Below are 22,063 nucleotides of genomic sequence, written 5' to 3' on the forward strand. Positions count from 1 at the left end.
TATAAATTAACTTAGTATAAAATAAAATTTGAGCCTTCCCAAGGCTTAATTTTCTCTGGAAACATGACATATTAGGTGTGTCAAACAATAACAATACACACAAGTCATACACTAGAACATGATCAAAAGACCTTGTTCAAACACACAAAGATTAGGAATACACCTGTGTCTTTTGCATGCTGAGTTATATAAATTATTTTTGCTAGCCTGAAGATTGTATTTACATCCATTCCCATTCAGGAGTTTGTCTGAATGGTTTTACTGCATGCTTACTCTGTCAATAGCAGTCTTAGAATTTAGCATACATAGTTTTAGATCTTATACTTATTGAACACACCTGTTAACTGAATTCCATCTTGGAAACAGGTTTTATTTACACCACATTATATCAAACATAATTTATGTCAGCTTTTGCTATGGTGGCTGGTTATTCTGCTGGGTGAAGACAGCAATATCATTCCAAAGAGAGATGGCTGATTTTTAAACAGGTTAGAAAAAAAGAGCCATTTGTGTCTCAGGAAAATAAGTGCCTGTAGCCTGGATTCATTCTACACAATTATGGGAAGTGGTAAGTAAAGTTGCTGTGACAACTGGGGCCAAAGAAATCCTTGGGAAATAAATATTCTACTATTTTATTCTTTTAAAGTCTGAAATTTGAAACCATTACTCTAAAATGTTATTGACTTGGGTAGGGGAAAAAGTAAATTTTCATGCACAGTGGGAGGTTAAGCCTGTAGCTCCTGCCTCAGAAAAAGCAGAAATAGTGTTTCTACTTCCATATACATGCCGCTAGAAATGTACCTGAGTAAAATATGTTTAAACAGCCTAACATAAAATAATATCAACTTTCTAGAACCACAGGAAGGAAAGAGTGCTTGACTTTTAAAGATTATTGCAAGAATATTAATAGAGATGGGAAAATAAAACTACATTCATCCCAATTCCCTCTACAATTTTAGTTCCAGAAGATAAATATTCTGCGTCTGTGATATTTATGCAAGGATCATCCAGTCAGCCTCAGTCAATATGCCCATTACTTAGACACAGAGAAAACTGTTCGCTGTAAAGAACATGTGCTTTTTGCAGGGAATCGTGGGGCAGTACAGGACTTTGAAGTAAGCTTGGCAGCTGAAAGCAACCATGCACCTTTCTCTATTCCAGTCAAAATGCCAGATGGACTTTCCTTAGACTTGTCCTCCAGTAATAAACATGAACACTAAAGGCATTTGATAGAAAAGCTTAAAAAAACATAAAGAAATCAGTTATGCAATTTTGTTTCTGAGCCAGGGTAGGGAAAGGAGGATTCACCACTGCTGGAGGCCAGTTCCCCATTGCACTAGAAAGTGCCTGGGCATTACCACATGCTCTTTTTAGTTCAAGAATTTTTAATTAGAATGAGAAAGGCATTGCTCTCTGAGCAATGCATCAGCACACCAACTGAAATTTGTTGTTCCCAAGATCAATGGGGCAGAGGGGTTGTGCAAGAGATGCTTAGTTCAAAGGACAGTGTAGAGAGTGACAGTCATGGAAAAATTCCTTAAATGAAAGCCATTGCGGCTTTCATAAGTACATAACTACAGGTGAACCAGACCCTGAATTCCTTCCTTCTGTCTAGTCAATTAACTACTTCTTAAAGAAATTATTGAAGATGTTATATTTACACTAATTGCTTGAGCTAATTTGGCTGAATTTGTGCTAAACTGGACCAAAAATGCTCTCATGTTCTGGTCCGTGAGCTTTTCCCTGGGACAAGTAACCTTCAGCCTTAGACCAGAGATGAACAGCACAAATTAGGCCTAAAACCATTTTAGCAAAGTGATTAATGCCTAAGTCTTGAGAGGACACTGGAAAAGAACCAAAACAAAGTAGAGAAGACTAGGGTTGATTTTCATCAGTTTGAGAGATCTGGAAATGTCTTGTCAGAAAACTTTAGAGGACTATGTCTATCATTTTCTATATTGATTATGGAGCATTTACTATGGATACATGAGAGTGTTAAATAAAATTTTGAAGTTATTTTACAGTTTTAAGAAAACAGTAAAACATCATTTATGCAGATGACTGTCATAAAAATGTAGGTAAAGCCACTCATCAGAGGAATGTTAATTGCATAACAAGGAGGAGAGGCAGAAAAAGAAAGCAAGAGAAAGGAAAGGAGGGAAAGAGGAAGAGGGAGGGAGAAAGAAGGAAGGAAGGGGAGAGAACACCTCCATTTACTGTCCTTGAATATGGAAACCTGCACAGTCAGGTATGTGGTTTCTTGCATACTACTTTCCCTGATGGTTATGAAAAACCTATTACTACAAATTTAAGTTAGATGTTTTAAAATCAGAGGTGACTGTTGATGAAACAACTAAGATGATTACATTTTTCTCCTGTATATGACACATCCCCATCTTACAATATCAAATCTAATATCATTGTGGAATAATATGCTGCATAAATGTAGTACTATGACATTTTTCAGGAGCAAGTCTATCTAGGATATGTATGAAATAATTTTTAAATCTTTTTTGTTTTGAAGTCCCCTGCATACATCCCAAAGGAGATACAGTCTCCTCATTCACAAAACTGACTGCTAACAGGCCTACCTTTTTTAGCTGTTGTGGGGCCCCTATAGAAAAGTTTCCAAGGTTCCAAGACAAACATGTCAAAAGAACTGAGGTCCTACCTTCAATAGGACTTCCAAATAACTGAATAATAAAATTTCATTTTTTACACAATTGTTTCTGCTGCAACTGAAAATACAGTGTTTCGGTGTGGTATTTACAAAAGCATTCTGGACAATTTCACTTTTATTAAAAGTGCATTTTTTTCCCATGTAAGGAAGGAAAAGAAAAAGAAACAATTTACCTGATAGGTGATAGGTGCTGTGAGGATCTGATAGGCTGTGGATAAACAGGATTGACAGTATTTGGTGAGGCAACCATCTCTGGCTTTTCCTCCTGGGTTTAGATTGAAAAACAAAATGATCAGGCTAGGATTTTTTTAAAGTGCTTCATATTGGCCTATAAATTTCAGCAATAACAAGGTAAGCAATGACTCATTCAGAAAACACAGAGCCTGAATCACACAGTATTTTCTCCACTTGCACAAACACTTCTGAACAAAGAGAAAAGTTTTTAGGGTTGGTTCAAGTATTTTTAAGATCAAGTTACAGGTTTTTAATATGTTATAGCATATGTTCACTGATTTCAGTTTCTAAGGGAGCTCAGATGAATAGATAGGTCAAGATCTAAGAAATCAATCCCAATTATGTTTTCCAGTTCTCTAATCTTCTATTGATGAATCATGAGAGGTTGAACTGTGGAACTCTCCTTTTAAGGGATGGAGAAAAATGTGCTGCTGTATATTCAAGAATATTACTTGCAGTGCTTTGAAAAGCCTAAATATTTAGACAGGAGGGTGACTAAAACGTCACCTTCTTTGACACCTGTATGGTTAGGGATTTTAACTGGAAAAGTATTTGGTCAGGATAACTTGCAGTTAGGCTGCTTAGATGGCAATGTATGGATAACTAAGTTCCCAGTGTTAAGTTCTGTATTTATTTTAGGCTGTTTTCTTAAAAATATGGTTTAAATCTACACTCATGAGAATTAACCAAATATAAGCTAAAACTTTCTTTCTTTATAACAACTTTTCCTCAAGGAGTAAATCTTCTCTTCCAGTTAATAATAAATGATATGGGATGGACTGCACTCAGCATTCTTTTTCATGAGGCTGATGTACGTTTCATGGCCAAGCTTTGCTGTGAGTTGCTGTGTCACTACTCGAAGCCATTAAAAAAGTGTCAGAAGGGGAGCACCAGAAAGCTAGGTTGTTTCAGTAGAGTGTAGTTTTCAGACTGATTGTGTTATGAACTTTCAATACACTGGTTAAAATGACAGGTCTTTAGTTCATTTTTACACAAGTCATTGCATTAGTGCACTCTGTGCTTAAACACTAGTGGACTTCAGCTAGAGAGTGAGGAAACACTGTGATGGGAGCTGATGGGAAGCTGAAAAGTTACTGGAGTCTTTGCAAGCAAAGGAAGCTAAAAAGTAACTATATTTGCTGCAAAATATGCTGATGAAATTATAAAAACTATTTTTGCTAGAAGTAAAAAAGATTATTTTTTGCAATCTGATAATATTCTTTCAGAGTTGTTACCATTTTGGGCCCATACTTCCCTACTAATCAAGTTGTTTGGGAGAACATCAAAAAGAAAATAGAGCAGGAAAAAAATGGGTTTGTTTGATCTTTTTTTTTAGCTTCACACAAGTATAATTCACATTCCCTTTGTCCAGCTCACTTTGGCATAAGTACAGGTGAACCAGACCCTGAATTCCTTCCTTCGTACTCCTTTCTGTCTAGTCAATTAACTACTTCTTAAAGAAATTATTGAAGATGTTATATTTACATGAAAATGGAAGAAATACAAAATTATTTCATACCTGGAATTTTTTTGCTTCTTCAGACCACCAGACTTCAAAGTCTTTTTGCACCTTCATCTTCACTTTTTCCATAAGAAGCTGCAGGTGCTCAATCTCTACCTTCAGTCCTTTGAAACGACTGTACACTGCTTTATAGCTAATGTGAGAAGAAGAAAGCGTATTACAGATTTTCCAACATATATCTGAACAAAGGTAAATCCTAGCTAGAACTGTTAGAGATTTAAACTATAAAATAATGGATAATAATCAAAGATGCAGAGGACACAGACAGATGGTAGAAGGAAACATCTCATATTTTACAAAAGCTTCACAGGACAGTAAGTGCAAGAAACTTATTCCACAAACCCTTTATTTCATAAAGAAGTTAGTGAAATTCAAGTGGGATCAACATTGATTAACAGTTAAAATATGGGTTCAATCAACTATGGAAATTATTTCTTGTGAATTCTCAACATGTTACCATTAATAAATAACTGGTATCAGGGATTCAGATAGGAGCTGAGACTGGTTCCCCTGTCAGATGAAATCTTCATTACCCTCTTGGCTATTAGACACTCGGAGATTTACCAGGAATATGAAAGAGCCAGAAGTTTCCTCAGAGTTTGTGAATAACAAATGCTAGCAAAATACTTCATACTGATATCCTTGTATCTATTTTTTTAATCCTCCTCGCAAGGATTGGTTAACCAATGTGTAATCTGCATATTATTTACACTTAGTGAGTTCTGCATAACCTAAAGGCTTTCTTTAGGCCAAGAAAGGCAGGACTTTTCTGAATCGACCCAAAAGGCTCACAATACATTTGGATTCAAACAACAAGTTGCAAACACTAATCCTCAGGGAGGACATTAAGCTGTTTTTATTTATTTTTAACCTTTAGCTCAAGCATAAATTTTAGCTCTCTCATCTACTGTGGCATCTGACAGACAAACCAACAGCACATACACAAATTTAGAACTATTAGTGAACCACAAAGCTGATATTTTTAAAATGTCAGAGAAAACCCTGAGGGTAACTGTGTGCGTAGAATTGTAATTGGAATATACTATCAGTATAATTTATCTTCTGAAGGATGGTAGAAATCTGAGGCAAAAGTAGTACCTTTTTTTTTCTTCTTCAATTTGCATTCGAAGATTCTCTTCCACTGGATCAAACATTGGTTCTTCAGAAGGATTTAAAACAGCTACAGGGTAAATCAGATTTTAGCAATGACTATATGGTGTCCAAAGAAGCAACTTCTGATTAGAATAAAAACTAGCTTTTAAGAGGCAGTTAATGAAATTGGGGTGATTACCATTTCTCTCTTCTGGAAATGCTTCTTCAAATTCCCTATTTAGGCCTTAGTAGAGGACATAATCAATAAATAGTAATTTGAATCAAATTGCTTATAACTGGGTTTTTCATCATTAAAGATTGGAACAATAATTTTAGCTATAAATAAAAACAAGTTAAACATTAATATTTGGCATAAAACACTATCAAATGTGTTCAACCACTTTTTGCAATGGTTTTGGCAACAAAAAAGGACCAGAAGCTGTTGCAAAAAGAAGAGACATCAGTAGCTCTTGAAAGAGAAATTTGGAAAGCAATAAATTAGTATATGTAAGGAAAATATCCTTATATATGTGAGAAAATATTTTATATATATATATATATATATATATATATATATATACTTATATTAGTATATATAAGGAAAATATCCCTTTATATCCTATGTGAGAAAATTTTCAAGGTAAAGGATAACTAAGGAAATACCTTAGGAGTAGCCTAAGTTAGCAGCTTATGATTTCCCTATCCTGTAACAGAGGTAGTTAACATGCAATACACAATCTGCTTATTCTGAGAGATTGTGAAACAGTCTGTCCATCACAGTTTATATGTTCAGTAGTGAAAGGAAATGTAAAATTACCTACTAATGTTACAACAGTTTCTGTTTCTGGGATGAATGAGAAGAGGTTTACGTTCCCAAGAAAATATGTTTGACCTTTTTAACTCAAGGAAAACTTTTTAAAAACCAAAAGATTTGCTGTACAATACACACAAGTTTCCACCCCAACTCTTATTTCTGCAAAGAAAATAAATCCTATGTCAGTCTGTCACAAGGCCTGAGGAGCGCACCCTCTCTTCAAGGAGAGGAATTCTGTCTGGAACAAGAGGGCAGCAGTGACCCCTCTCTGCCTGTCAGCACACCTGCTGAAACCATTAATCTTTTGTAGTAGCACCCTACAGCTTAATACAGATGATGTTGAAAAGCATTTTATTTCATTACTTAGCTAAAGCATGGTAATACAGACAGTCAAGGTGAGCAAAGCCCATGCACGAGTCTCATTTCATACATTGAAAGGTCTTGCTGTGTGTGATAACAAAGACGGATAGGGTGAATACATTTGTGGTGGGGAAAGTACCTTTAAAAGATAAACTGCTTGAAATGTTAAAGTGAATAAACGAGACAAGAGGTGGAGGAGATGATACAACAGTGACATTGTGTAAGTTATACCTGAACTTAACAGATAACAAAAAGGTCATCATAACTGTGCCAGAACCTTTAAGGAAAGGAGCAAATCTTTCCGTGATTACAAGGGATGAGGATTTTCTGATTTCTCACATATCATCCCCAGGAGAAGGCATAATGTGGGAAAGCACAGCTGCAGATGGAACTGGTGGGGGGACTCTCATTGCAGAGCTCCTGAAGCCTCATGCTTTTCTGAACTTCATGAACACACAGCAGCCAGGCTTGAGGGAAATGTGCTCTTGTGGAACAAACTGAAATGATTTAGGGAGTTACTGACTCTCAAGTGAGCCATGCTCACAGACCATGTGAGAATCCTTGTTCTGTTCTAAGAATATTCCAGCCAGACCTAGTGCGAGCCAATTTCAGGTTAAAGGGGACTCTCCTGAGCACGCTGAAGTACATTTGTCCTATTTGCACAACCTGTGACTGTGACTGAATTCAGGAGGCAGCAGCTCTAGCAGCTTATAATGAAGGGAAATTACACAGGGTGGAAGAAAGTAACATCTTAAAATGTTAATGCTGTTTCTGAAGTGAGGACTTCCCTACATGAAAACATCACCAAATTCTGCTGTTGTTACACAATGATACAAGCCAGAGTATAGCTTTCCTTCCTTGGTTTATTAGGACATCTAGTACTTGGAAAAATATTTTTATATTAGCTCTGAAAGGTCAGCCAAACTTAGGCAAAATTTTGTCACTTGTATATAAAAACAGCAAGAGAATTGTTTTCTTTCTGCTGATTACATGCTGCAGATGGGATTTTTTGGTTGCATTTACCTTCAGAAATAATAATAAAGCCTTTTGTATGAGATGAAAACCTTTATCATAAACAGGGTGCAGCATCCTCACCCATGAATGCACATCTGCCCATTACCCCTAGCTGGTGATGAAAGGCAGAAGCACAGCTGTAGACAAGGTGAGCAGCAGAGTTTTGTGAATGGAAAGAGATCAGTATACTGCAGGCTGGTGTGGCCCCAGCAGCAGAAAAAACATCAGATAAATGGCTAAAACTTACATATCCCTGTGCACATCACTGAGATTGGGTCACAAAAGCAGAAGAGATCTGATCAAGAGATCTGATTGCAGTGCCAGGTGAAGTCCAGTAGTAAGTTAAGTCCAGGGCATGCCTGCCAGGGCGCTGCTTTGTAAGTTCTCCAGTGTCTTTTCCCAAGCTGTTGTAATGTCCATTTCAGTTTCTTCTCATGTCTGCTCATTGCAGCAATATGTTTGTGAACTGAACAACATTCTGCTCTAAAGACTAGACCTTTGGAGTATACCTACTGTAATATATACAAGGGATCATGGCTCTTTCCTGATGTTCCAAGCAAAAAGACACCTAAAGTCTGGTGGATGGTATTTCAGCCCTTATGTTTCCTGCTACTTCTGCCTTCTCCTCATTCCCTGCTAGTTCTGTTCTCCCTTCTCCTCCTCTTTACCTTTCCTGATGAATCCCTGCAGTGGCCTCTTTCTGCCCCATGGCCTCTGCTGCCTCACATCCCTCTCCTCTTACCAGTCCAGGCAATTTCAGCTACAGCTGAAGAAAGGAAGCTAAGGCAAAGGTTACTGGCTCACTGTATCTCATATCTAATGTTAGCATTTTTCAGTACATAGGCTCAGCCATTTTATAATAATGTTAGGGGGACACAGAATGAATAGACTGTAAAACATAAAAAGCATACTATTTACTCACAAATTCAATTTAGACACCTAAGAAAAAAATTCTTTTGGCCACAGCTTTTTTTCCTCTAAACAGTTTGTTGTATAAATCTATCTTCCCATGTAGAAACAGAAAATATATATTAACCACACATATACCAAGTATACTGAGGTTATGAAGCACTGAAAAATCATGACATCAGTTTTGCCCACATGCATGAAAAAACTTGCAATACATTAAAAGATGTAGTAGAGGTACTACTGCTAAAATATTAACTATCAAATATAATTTCTGCAACTGCACAGAACACAAAGTGGTATCTGCTTTGTTCAGTCAGGATTGACTTTTAATTCATTGTTTGACAGTTTGTCATATGAAACTCAGCTGCACAGTTTAGATCTAGGCTTTTAGTGCATCAGCTGAGATGATTTCATTCAGTTGGAGTGTAATACCACATGCACTTTTCATGCCCCAGTGACTTCTCCTGGGCAACGAATGCAGTTGCTGCAATTTAATCCTGGATAATGCAGCCCCAGGTTTCAGGGGTGCAGGGAGGTATGACATGCATGCTTAGGAAGACATTGGGTCTGTGTACACTAGGGGCATCTGTTGGCATCCAGTTCTGTACAAGAGAACTATTTTGGCAGCAGTCAGCAATGTACTGATAAAGAATACTAGTTTCTTTACATTAACATATTGCACATAGAGCTGAGTGGCAAAAATTATGAATCCTAAGTCATGAAGCCTTTTTTAAGAATACTGAGTCCTAAGATGTAAAGAAGAGACTGGCAGTGCTACACTTGGTAGGCAAATAGCTGGCAAATTTGATGCTTACTTTAAGACTAACTGGTTTTGCTTCATCTGTTTTTGCTTCATCTTCATATCCAACCCATTTGGTGAAGTGAGCACAGGATACAACTGATACCAGCTGCCCACATAGAGATGAAGGTGAGCTCTGCATGAGGTGACAGTTCATATGATAAGAGTTTGTAATTTTTGGTGCTTTTTCTCCCATAAAGAAGACTTTAAGAGGCATTTTAAGATATAATTATTTTATTCTAATGAAATGGCCCCATTTTGGAGTACAGGAAATAGTAAATTTTACAGCACATTCCACATGATCAAATCACAAAGTACCAGAGAGAAATTGTAGCACCTGCTAACTGGATCACAATTTCAAAGCCATGTGGAAAGCATGGATGCAACACACTATTTCTACAATGATACCAAGCATTATCACCGTAGTTTACTGCAAACTGGCAACAATCTGTAGTTCTCTGGCAGATTCTTGTCTACAGTCAGAAAATTTTGCAAGAAACTCTCTGTGACCTTGAACTTTATACTCTCTGGGGTGCTCATACATTTCTCAACCTGACTGTGTCCTGGAAGTCAAACTCCTAGGGATTTATTGTCTTGTGCCTCAAATAACATTGTGTCTTGCCCTCCAGCTGTACTTTTGCAGTCAAATATTTTCATTTTTTTCACTGGATAGTCTTGTGTTTATCTGCTTTAATTTATAGTCACTTGAAGTAACCAAATTTAGAATTGACTTTAGTATCCCATTAATATATTTACTGCATTATTTATCAGCTTTGCAGCTTTTGGCAAACTCAAGCATTAGTACTTTCAAAATGGAACATATGTTGTAAGCGGATTGTTTTTTAGAAGGAATATCTGTCTATCATTATTCAGGATCATCTTACAAGTAATTCTCATCTTTTTCTTTATATTTCCCTAGGGCCATGTCAGCTTATGTTTGTCACTGGGCACTATCTGTGTACCTTATACAAAAGCAAAGATGAGTAGGCACAATGTAACTCAGGAGAAGATTAAAATACCCAAATGTCTGGATGAGTTTATGCTGTGGGTTTAGAGCAATTGACTTAACCTTAATGTAATAGATTTTTAAAATTTTCAGCCAGTTTGTCATAGAACACACTGAAACACACTGTCCTGTTTTCAACATTTTAAAAGTTAATGGATGTGCAGAGGATTAAGGATGTGTATTTTTGTTGATTTTGATAACTGAATTTAGTGAAAGGGTCCATTGGTATGCTGCCTTTTTTGGTTTTTGTTTGTTTTGTTGGTTTTTTGGTAACATTGCATTGCTTACTGTTTTACTGGCTTCATACTGGCTCAAACTAACTTCCAATGTACACCTGGCAAGCAGAGCTATTTTCCCCATCTCAATGAGCTGTTTTACCTAAATAGTCACACTTTAATTCCCTAAAGTTTCTTCTTTGAAGCTAGTAATCTATATTTTTCTTCCTGAAAATACATGGCATACAAAACAGGAGGTGTTACCTTCATGTCAGCTGCACTTAAGGCATGCAAGCTTCTAAAACCATAATGGCTAAAAATTCCTTGTTGCTTTCCAAATATACAATTAAAGTAAACTAGGGGGAAAAAAACCCAAACAAAAACAACAAAACAGCTTCAAGTTTAATATGTTCCATACATGCCAGTTAATTTAGTGAAGAAGTAACATAGCTGGGTCTTAGCCAGGAACCCCCTACAAATTCTTGCCTAAACTTAAAAAATACTTTTTACCATTTGATTACATGTGAATCCTCTTGCATAATTTATCTTGTTCATAATATTAGATTAAATCATACCTGATATGTTTGAATGATCTTTCTCTGCCTCCCAAGAAGGGGTGTGATTTGTCATCCATAAGCTTTGAAGTTTTGTAAACATTAATTTCTACAAAATCCAAGAGCTTTCATGGAAAAACAAATATCTCTTCTCTAAGCTTTGTCATGAGACATTAGGAATACTCCACCACCAATATCCAGACTGCAGTTCAATAAGCAGCACAACTTTTGTAAAATAATGCCTACTCAAGAGAAGGATTTGACTGAGAATAATATAGCACAACTTTCCTAAGAATAAGACACACCTAAAGGTGCTAAAGGTGCAGTCACAATGACTGTCACAGATTACTGGGCATGAACAACATACACAGGCATGGGCAGCAAAGTCTGTGCTTGCAGACCACATTTAGGAATGCAATGCACATAGCAGCTGTGGGATTAATTCAATAGACCCAGTGTTTTCTAAAAGTAAAGGGGTGTTTTACCTGCATTCTGCATTGAACTGTTTGTAAACCTAGAACTGTGCTGTGGTTGTCAGTACAAATGCTTGTGACAATGCACATAAGCATTTATTCTGGACTGTATGCTAAATTTATAGCAATGTCATTTGAAAGAATATTGAGGAAAAATAAGCATACATGCTTATCCTTAACTGCTTCCGTTTCAGCTGTGTATAGGTATAGATGGGCCATGAAACTGATGTTTTTCAAGTTAGACAATAAATGAGGTTTTGAGCTTGATTCAAGAAGTGAATACTAACCAAACAAATGTATATGGCTGTACAAGTCTGAACAACTTTATCTTTTGCTACTTTCATCTGCAAGAGAGTAGAGGAGATGGAAAGTGAAAGGAAAGACAACATTATTGGTGAAATCATTATATTATGAGCATGAGGTTGCACTATAGATTATTTTGTTTAACTCTTGGCTCAAATAAAACAAAATATGTTGGGCTGAAGCTCCTCTATCATGGATCTGATTTTTTTTCAATGCAAATAGCAAAGAGATGTGCTAAGACCCCACCTCAGTTAAGTGTAGAATAAAGAAAAAAGAGAAAGTTTAGTTTTGACTCTCCCACATGGCTACTCCACTGGTCCTCTAAAACAGCTTCCTAAATGCTTTTTTACATGTTGGTATGATGTATGAATTTTCCAGAAAATTTCTGAAACTAAAACTATAGAATTTAATGTCACCAGGAATGTCATTCTTTAAGAAGATTCATTTTGATGTTGTTCTGTGTTCTGGTATGTGTATTAGATTAGGGCCATGTGCAACTTGGGCAGTTGTAGGGACCAGATTATGGTTTTGGGACCCCTTATCCCTACTGGCCACACCCCTGTCCCATGCTTTTGCTTCTTCTCCCATGCACTAAGCATACTTTTGCTGCTTCTCCCATGTTCTGGCTGCAGAACTGCTGGGCTGTCTGTGCTGTGTTACCAGCTCAAGAAGGAACAAGAAATACAGGGGTATTTAAGGAGTTCTCATAGCTCAGTTCTTTCCTATGACCTGTGAAGGAAAGGACACTGGGCTTGAAAGTTCTGGTAGCTGTTGGCTGATTTAGAGTGTAGGGTGTACTGAGAAGAGACAATCTTGACATTTCCAGAAGCAATTACAACTTAACCAAAAGATTCTTATCTGGACAAGTTGTATCCAACCTCTGCACATTTGTAGCATATTATTAGCTACTTGTTCCAAGTAATTATTTATTTTGATCTCAAATATGCAAACATTTTTCAGCAAAGAAGGAATGAATTAATTTGCTCTAGCTATTTCAGCAAAAAATAAATGGCAGAAGTTTTTTACCAGACCTGCAGGTTGTTTTGAAATGCTGGATATCACACTCGCCATGCTATTTCATTGTTCACCCCTTGTCCTATCCTTTACATAATCAGCTAGATAGAAATTTCTACTCTAGGTCTGACCTTGAAAAACTTACATAAATACAGATGTAAAAGAGCTCCATTTGTTGCTTACAGTTCATTGGGTTACAGAATTTTTTATTACAGATAGCTTTCATGGAGAAAACCTTGACTGAAACAAAACTAGTCAAGCTGCCCAACACACCTACTGGACATGGCCAGAAGAAAGAAGCCTACAGAACTTCAAACACTGTATTAATCTTAGTTAAATTTTTTATCAGCTTTTTAGAGCCAAAAGAGAGATGTACTCAAAGATATACTGAAGATAAGCAAACAAACTTAGGCCTAGAATCTGTAGTCTGTGTGCATAGAACCAGATTTATTTTTTGTTCACTCTACTTCAGGTCCTGTTTTAGAATCATAGAATCATTCTGGTTGGAAGGGACCTTGGAAGCCTGTGTGGTTCAAACTGCTCAAGGTTTGGTGAAAACTGAACCAGATTATGTTCCGACATCTTGTGAAAACTCCATGAACAGAGATCCTGCAAACTTCTTTGATGACTTTTCCAATGTGTAACTACCCTCACAGAATCTTACTATCTTATCTTAATAGACCAAATTAGAGAACTGAAAGCTTCATCTTCACATTCTGTCTTGTAAGACACCAGAAGGAATTTCTAAATAATAATACAACTCCCACTGAACTTTTCATTATTTCAGAAGAAATGCTTACTACAAGAAAGCTTACAGAAGCTGCAAGCTGTTCCAACAACAGTGAAATGCCAAAGTCAATGTCAAAATGCTGAGTACTGGGTAGCTGTGCCACAAGTTCATGACTCCTAATAAAAATATCACTTGATCCAAAAATGTCTTTGCTCTTTTCTAAGGTCTGATCACTGGTTTTGAGTGGGTCACATGGGAAGTTTAATAGGGGCACAAAAGTAATCTCAGAATTTTCTCTGACAGTTGAGGAGGACATATTTGCAAAGACTTCCAGTAAATATCAGTATTCTCTTTCTTGAAGACAAACTGAAAGAGAAGAGTCATGCCTGCTTCTAGAATTTAACCTTGGACATAGTAAACCCTGATAAAAAAGTAATAGAAAAAATACAGCAAAAAATAAAACTACAAAACACTCTGGAAGGACTGGAGAGAAACCTGTAGAAAGAAAAGTCTGTGTGAGATTGAGGCCTGAAGAGACAGGTGGAAGAAGTGTCGTCTTATTTAGAATATACTCCTACAGTTTTAAACTTACATCCCATGTAATACTGGGAAAATCCCAAAACATATTACCTTAAAAGAAACCTCAAGTGCTGTGGTAGGGCATCATTGCAGCTTGTCTAGCTGCTGCTTTGAATCCATGGCTTTTTCCTGATTGTGATCATCTTTACAGAAGAACTTGGCAGATACAAAAATAAAAAACTCTTCAAGAGCTCATAGTTTCAGCCATAAACTGTGCTGACTTGAAGCACAAAATAGCATGCAAAACCAAGAGAGTAAGTTTGCTACAGTGTGTAGCTTCACAGTTACCAAAGGATATAGTCTAACAACTTGTAATGTCCAAATAACTGCTTGTATATATTTTCAAAATTAATTGTCCCTATACTGTAGCAAGCATTTGATTAACAAACACTTTGGTAAATAATCTAAAAGTATCTAATACATTTCAATAATTGTACAAAGCAAATTCAAAAGTATCTGTATCTTTGGCAGAGTAAAACTTGTTAATAAAGGCAAAGAGGTACTGATTTTGAATTTTCATCCAGTTGTGACATTGGTATCTTTGTCTTAATAATAATGAAAAATAAATGTCCCTTTTAGCAAGCACAATCTTACCAGCTTTCTGTCACTCACCATTCCTATTTCCTTTTTGAAACACTAAAGAAATTAAATTCATCTCTAAAGAAAATGGCCTTGATGCCACTAGAGGTCACCCTACGAATAAAAATCAGTGTGCTGCATGCACAAAACCACAAAACCACCACTGCTGTTTGACATTTCAAGCGCAAATGTACAGAAGAACATAACACACAGAAAGATCGTGACTTGTGAAAATTGTGTATTCCTAAGAGGAATCTTTCCCTTATTCTGAGGCTATTGTAAACTGACTACACTGCTCTCTAGCATATTTTAGCTCTTGGATGCCTGGTAGTACTGGAGACATTGCCTTATCTCTTTCAAAAAACAACAAACAAACAAGCCCCCAACAAAACCCAAAAACTCAACCAAGCAAAAAAACAAACCACAACCTCCTTGAAATTATGGACTTCTGATTATTTCTCTAAAATGCTTTATTTAGCCCATACATAAGATATCATTTTTCATCACCAAGAATGATGGTCTTAAAACAGGCCATCTATTTTTCTCCATGGACTATGCTGGATTTGTGTGGGAAAACACAAACTGCCAGTTTCCTCAGCTTCTGTCATTTTGAGATTGAAAACACTTGTGTCTCTTCATTTCATAGCATTAGTACAGATCAAGACTCTTCTGCTTCATATGAAAAAAGTTAAATGTCATCTCAGTTACAAGATGCAAAGCAGTGAAAGAAACCAAGTTCATTTTATTTAAATATGGATTTGTTTAAAGAGCAGTTTAACTCTGATGCAAACCAGCAGTTTGGAAGTGCTATGTGCTTTCCATTCACACAGATCATAGCAGATTAATTCAAGACAGTCATAATTATTGGACTAATTAATGTTATATATGTCTAGGAGAGGCTGCAAGGGTTGCAGAGAGGACTACCATACACTTCCTGAACATATATCCAGAGCAGGTACAAATCATGGTGGACCAGCATTTCTAGTGGCATGAGCCACATTGGAATGCTTCAATGATGGGTTGGATGGAACTTTGAGCAACCTAATATAGTGAAAAATGTCCCTCCCCATGGCTGGAGGATTAAACCTGCTTTCCAACTCAAATCATTCTGTGATCTGACAGTGGACAGCTAGAAGCAGCAGTTCCCCTTTGTATCTTTTCTGATATGCAGAAATTTGTCAGACAACATATTTGCATGTTGATGTTGGATATATGGTAGTGGCAGCATCAAAGCATTGGAGGAATCATTGCTTGAAATCCTTTCCTAAGACTGGCTGGAATACTCCTGCAGGAGTACCATGATGCATTCATTATACAGCACTGTCTGTCCTCTGTGCTGATCACGTTCATTCACTTCTAGACAAGGAAACGTGAGGAAGCAGAATCAAACATGCTACAAAGAAACACACAGCAAGGAATGAAAAAGGGCATAGACTGATACTAACATCTTTAGAATGGGCATCTAGCTTTGAAAATGTAGGAAAAAATGGTACAGATAAAGCTGTAAAGGGAAGAAAGATAACCAGGAATTTATCTTTGCTTAAAACCAAATATGTGATATAAATCCAAATATAAAAATAACATGCCAAATCTTTCCTCGCAGGCATTTACCACACCAAATCAAATCCTGGTATGCATTTTCAGGGATTGAAACATATCTGTTGTTTCTGAATCACCTCGTCATTTTATTTTTTATGAGGAATCAGTTTTTCAAGGGAATTTTGCTTAAAAAAGAACTGGGGAACAGTCTTTGAATAATATGAGAAATACAGAATCTTATTTATAAAATTCAAGTTACAAAATCTGGAAAAACAAGTATTTTTTATTTGGTTTGGTTGAAGTTTTTTAATAAAATATTGATAAAACTGTGCCTTAATACTGAAGTCTGTACAAGGGATGGAAATTCCTTACAAAGACCCACATATGTCCTCTTTTTGTTTTTTCATTTCAAGTAGCTTTACAAAGACAACAGAGTTGGACAATAATTTACTCCCAACAATCCTCCTCAGAAGCAAGAAGGTTTTGTCATCAGGCTTTGCATTTTACAAAACTACTACTTTAAAACATCATAAGATAATGCTTCACTAGAATAATATAAAACATCAACTTTTCTTCTAAAATACTGTAAACCCCAGGGAAAGCTTTTCTTTCCATTCTTTTCTCCCATCTTTTCCACCCTGAAGCATGTTTGTGATCCAGTGTTTTTGCTGTCAATACTTAGGCAGTGTGCACATTATTTCATCTTAAATACTCCTGAAGTGCAGTTAAGCATGCAAAAGGAACTTTAAATCCTGCCTAAAAATGCAGTTAAGTGTGTTACTCTGAAAGATTTTAATAAAGATAACTAAAATTATTTATTTGCATAAGGTATTTTTGCAGTTAATAAAGACAAAAGGCACACTGAGATGAATCCTTGCAAATTTATAGAAAATATTCAATATTTCTGGTAGTGTACTGACAAACTTTGAACATCCCTTGTCTCTGATGATACCTCCCATCTATTTCTGTCCTTTTTTAACTCCCAGCATATGGTGTTTTAAAAGAGATAGCTTAGAGCAATGGGCTGAGTAGTGGTGTTTTCCTTCAAAAAGAAATCCACATCTTAAGTACAGCCATAAGGGAAACAGATCTACACTCTTTCAAATCAGACTAGAATAGTTTCTTGAAGAGTTTTAACTATAAAATGCTTTAAGTTAATGGAAAAAAAAAAAAAAAGCAGCTGGAAGATGTTAACTTAACTTGGTTTCTAGTTGAAACAATGGTGTGTTTTGTTTCAGGTTGGGATTTCAACAGACCCTTAATTAGACTTTTGACCACACAGTTTTCTTTTAAAAATATCTTGATGACATTCTGATTATCAAGAAGTTCCTGGGAGACTTGGCACCTGTTACTCTTTGGAAAAAAACCATTCACCCAGAAAGGCAGACAGGCAACCAATACCCCCCAACTCATAGAATGAATATTAAGTTTAAATATCCAGAGTATTTCAAATAATAATGTAAATACTGGAAAATACTTTGTGCATTCCAGACTCAGTGAGAATAAGCAGACAGCAATGCTCAAAACAAAAAGGCAAAAACACACAGGTTGCCTGCTATGAGGTGAAATACTAATAGAATACTCACACCATGAATGTATAGCTTGTAAAGTCACTACTATGGCATTTCCTAGGGACATGAAAAATAATACCTACCTACGTTATAAAAAACAGCTCAGTTATTGAAAACAGCATTTGAAACACCATTTTTCTATGTAGTAAAAAAGTCAGTGTACAAGACCAGATATTATCATTCAGATTGAAACATATATTCAGAATATATTAGTTCATTTTTCAAAACATTGAATAAGGAGTTCTCATAAAGAGCACTGCTATGATTTATCTTGACATAACTTGTCAGAATGTTAAAAAAATTACTAAATAGATGGTATTCAAACCTGGAATGAATTAAAGAAATTATTCATTGCTATTCTGAAGATAGCACCTTTAAATTGAACTTCAGAGGAAGGACAGGGAGGGCAGGGAAGGGGAGGAGTTGAACAGGACTCGCAGCAATCATCTAGTCCTCTTCAGGGCTGACCAAAAGTGAAAGCATATTACTAGAAACAGGGTGCTCAAATACTTTTTAAACAATCAGGTATGGGATATTGATCACCTATCAAGGAAGCCTGTTCTGGTAAAGCATCTTTTCCTAATTTCACATCTGACCCTCCCCTGATGCAGCTTTGAACCTTTCACATGTGTCCTGTCACTGGATAACAGGAAGAAGAGATCAGCAATTCCTTCCCTTCCCCTTCTCATCCTGATAAAAATCAACTGAGTTTGATACCTGGGCTTTGTTGACAGACAAAATTACATTGAGTGCTGATTTTTAAATCAAAATAAAAAAGGATAAAGGTATGAAACAATAACATTATCACCAAAGCTTGAAATGCATGGGTAAACTAGAAACAGAAAGTTTTGCTATTCTGAAGTAACTTACTCACCTGACTTTTGTAAGAAAAGATAGTCCCCAAATTTTCTCTCTCTTATTAAGAGATAATGTTCTCTATGTTATGTATACATAGAAATACTCATATCAGCTGCAATCTTTTATCTGAAGGAGGTCCATGAACGTACATTTTGGGATTCTTCCATGGATCTAAATGAGGAGGGATCTAAACTGATTGCCCCAGATGTTTTCTGTCAAATTTTGACTGAAGTTTACTCACCCCAAAGTGGAATTCTCTTCTAAACACTCCTAGGCCATTTCAGTACAAAGTCAGGGAAGTCAGCTTAAAGCATCTTAAACCAAATTTGGATGACTACACTTTTGTGAGCAACTTACACAGACAATTTTAGCCTTACAGCTGTGTCAACAGAAATGGCAAGAATAACTTCTCAATTTCAATAAGTAGATGTGAGAGAAATGAACTGTATATGCCTTCAGTTCCCCTTGGAATGAGAAAAGTTAAAAAGAATGTTAGATAGTGGCAATATAGCTACTAGCTCAGCCTCAGGACAAATCAGTGTCTGTTAATGAGAATTCAGATTAGACTAATCAGAAACTCCAAAATCTGTAAGAATTTCATATTATTTTTTCTCATCACACATAAAATTAGATGCCTTTGGAGTCAAAATTCAGGCAAATTTCACATGTTCTTTGTGACATGGACTATTGTAGAAATACTGTGGCAAAAAATCTGTCATAGAAAACACAGCCTGTCTCCCAAGCAGATTCAGCCCTGGGAGAGAGCTTGTCCCTGTTGTATCCTGTCTGAAATACTACTCTCTCACCTAGAGCTGCTCTCTGTATCTGCCTCTGGATTATCTTTCCTTTCAGATGATCTGTAAAAGACACAAAATGCAAATAATTAGAATACAAAGTATCAAAAATCAATGCAGTCATTGCATATTTCCCACCATTTTAAATTCTCTGTGCTGCTGGCCAATTTTAGGTGTTTTTGTGATCCATGGGACAAGTTGATTTCTGAGTTCTGTCCTCTCTACTGCAAGTAAACAAGTGACTGTACAAATACTGAGATTTAATTGTCCAGTAAGAAAGACCAAAAATTAAGCATTTACTGTCCAGCGTTTTCACAGCATAATGATTTCCTACTGGTAGATACAAAAGAATTTCAAATGGGATCAGAGGACATATAGAATTCCAAGTATGTGTTCAAACAGACTTAAGGGTGTTTATGAGATAATAGGTCACTAGTCCACCCCTTTGCCAATGAAAAACTAATTACCCAAAATCCACTTTTTCACCTCTGTCATGTTCAGTTTTAAATATTCCATGTACTAGAGTTTCTGCAAGTTCTACTATTGCCCTGGTTCTGGCTGGGGTTAATTTTTTCAATAGCTGGGAGGGGATCATGAGGTTATTCAGTACTACCTCATATCATTGCTGGGGAAAGGGGAAAGGGACACTCTTCTCACAAGGGTCAAGAAAACATGGCAGAGGCAACCATCCTATAGTGTCTAATATTGAGGAGGTTTTCTGGGTGAATTCTCTTTTCCTGTACCCTCTGTCATTAACATTGTTGGTGTTACTGTTCACTTTCTTATCTTGTTGTTTCCAATAAATCGTTTTTATCTCAACCTGTGATCTTTGCCTTTCTTACCTCTAATAATTCCCTCCATCCCACCACAGCTGGGAAGGGGAGGGGAGAATGGGGCAGTGAGAGACAGCACTGTGTGGTTTGGAGAGTCTCGGTGGGGGCACCGAGTTGGGCAGTAATATTCCTAAATCATGGCAAGTGCTCAACAGGACTCACTGTGTAGATGTCATTGGCTTTCAATCAAAAATTAACCAATTCCATTATCTCAACATTCCTAGTTAGACTCCCATGCCCCATCAAACTAATAGTTTATCTTTCTTTTATCAATTTCCTACCTGATCTATGACAATGGGCCAATATCCCAATTATTCCAAGCAACAATTAGATTACCACATGGGAAGCCATTATTCAAAGACATTAATGGAACTAATAAAGGAATAACATAACCTTAACTATGGATTTTCAGCAGTAAGTGTATTCTGAAGGGGTATGGGATTATGTCTCTCAAGTTTTCAAACTAAAACAATTTCTAAGCAGAGGTTTGTTCATAATATTTACTAAACTGTAAATCTGGATACCAGGGAAAGAAAAAAAATCCATGCTGGATTCACTTTTTTCTTCCCCAGACCTGTGATTATCTGTATCATATGAGCATGCATTTTAAATTAAAAATATCATTTTGCTTACAAGAGAAGTCTTACAGAGTAAGCTAATCAGAGACAAATTAAGTCATTAAAAGTTGGCAAATGCTTAACCAGAGAATATAAATACAGACTTAAATTCACAGGTCATGAGAATTAGATTGTTCTGTGAGCACAAAAGGACCATAACAAATTGTATTTCTTTGGAAATTGTGAGAATAGTCATTAAGTATTTAGTGGAATTGTAGGAAATGTATTATTTGAAATACATTGCAGTATATCAGTCAAGTTTTGCTGTTTTGAATGTCTATAGAAAACAAGTAAAAGTAAACACTCTACCTACTCTTCAACTATAAAATAAACATAGATTTTTATTTTTATGCAGAGGAAGTTTTATTCTTTTAAAATTATTTTTAATTAAGCTAATGACTTTTTCTGTAATTAAAGTTACCTGTAAAATTAGGAAAATGTAATCTGTAAAATTAGGAAAAGCCTTCAGCTACTGAGAAAGAGGTTAAGCAAAGTAGCTAACTTCATCTAAACCTGCTACAAAAACAAATAAATCCTCCATCTCAGCTGTACTAACACTTGACCAAAACAACACATTCAGTTAAATAAGTTGATTCCCTTAACTATAGGAAAAACAGCCTTGATTACTAATTTTTACTGATGAAAATCCGATAGAATGATCAACATCCTTGCTATTTGTGCTTTGAAAGCTCTATAAAGCAACTCAGTTGATTTCACATTTCACTCAGTGAAATGTGAGTAAACATGCTACTTTTTCCTCAAATTGCTTTTTGTCATTCTGACTATTTAAATCCTTATATTCTATGGCACTGTTTCGTACAGTGTGATGTCACTCACTCAATATTGAGCCATGAGACTGCCATGAAACAATTTGTAGTAATCTTGAAACTCATTTCAATGGATTATCATTAACAGAGGTGCCTCAGAAACAATCTATACATTCACCCTTTGTGTAAGGGATCAGAAACTCTCTT

At 36.2% G+C, this 22,063-nt stretch overlaps 1 protein-coding gene across 1 annotated transcript in view; it reads right to left on the reverse strand.

Annotated features, from left to right (window-relative positions):
* The window catches only part of KIF6 (kinesin family member 6), a 172,759-nt gene that overhangs the window by 10,556 nt on the left and 140,140 nt on the right, over positions 1–22,063 (reverse strand). The window contains exons 17-20 of the mRNA XM_064708913.1: positions 19,652–19,702; positions 5,535–5,616; positions 4,434–4,569; positions 2,854–2,945 (exon numbers count right to left, since the gene is read on the reverse strand). Coding sequence (XP_064564983.1) covers positions 2,854–2,945; positions 4,434–4,569; positions 5,535–5,616; positions 19,652–19,702 — 361 coding nt within the window. The remainder of the gene's footprint in view (positions 1–2,853; positions 2,946–4,433; positions 4,570–5,534; positions 5,617–19,651; positions 19,703–22,063) is intronic.

The sequence above is a fragment of the Zonotrichia leucophrys genome, chromosome 3 (genome assembly GCF_028769735.1).
Source record: "Zonotrichia leucophrys gambelii isolate GWCS_2022_RI chromosome 3, RI_Zleu_2.0, whole genome shotgun sequence".
NCBI lineage: Eukaryota > Metazoa > Chordata > Aves > Passeriformes > Passerellidae > Zonotrichia > Zonotrichia leucophrys.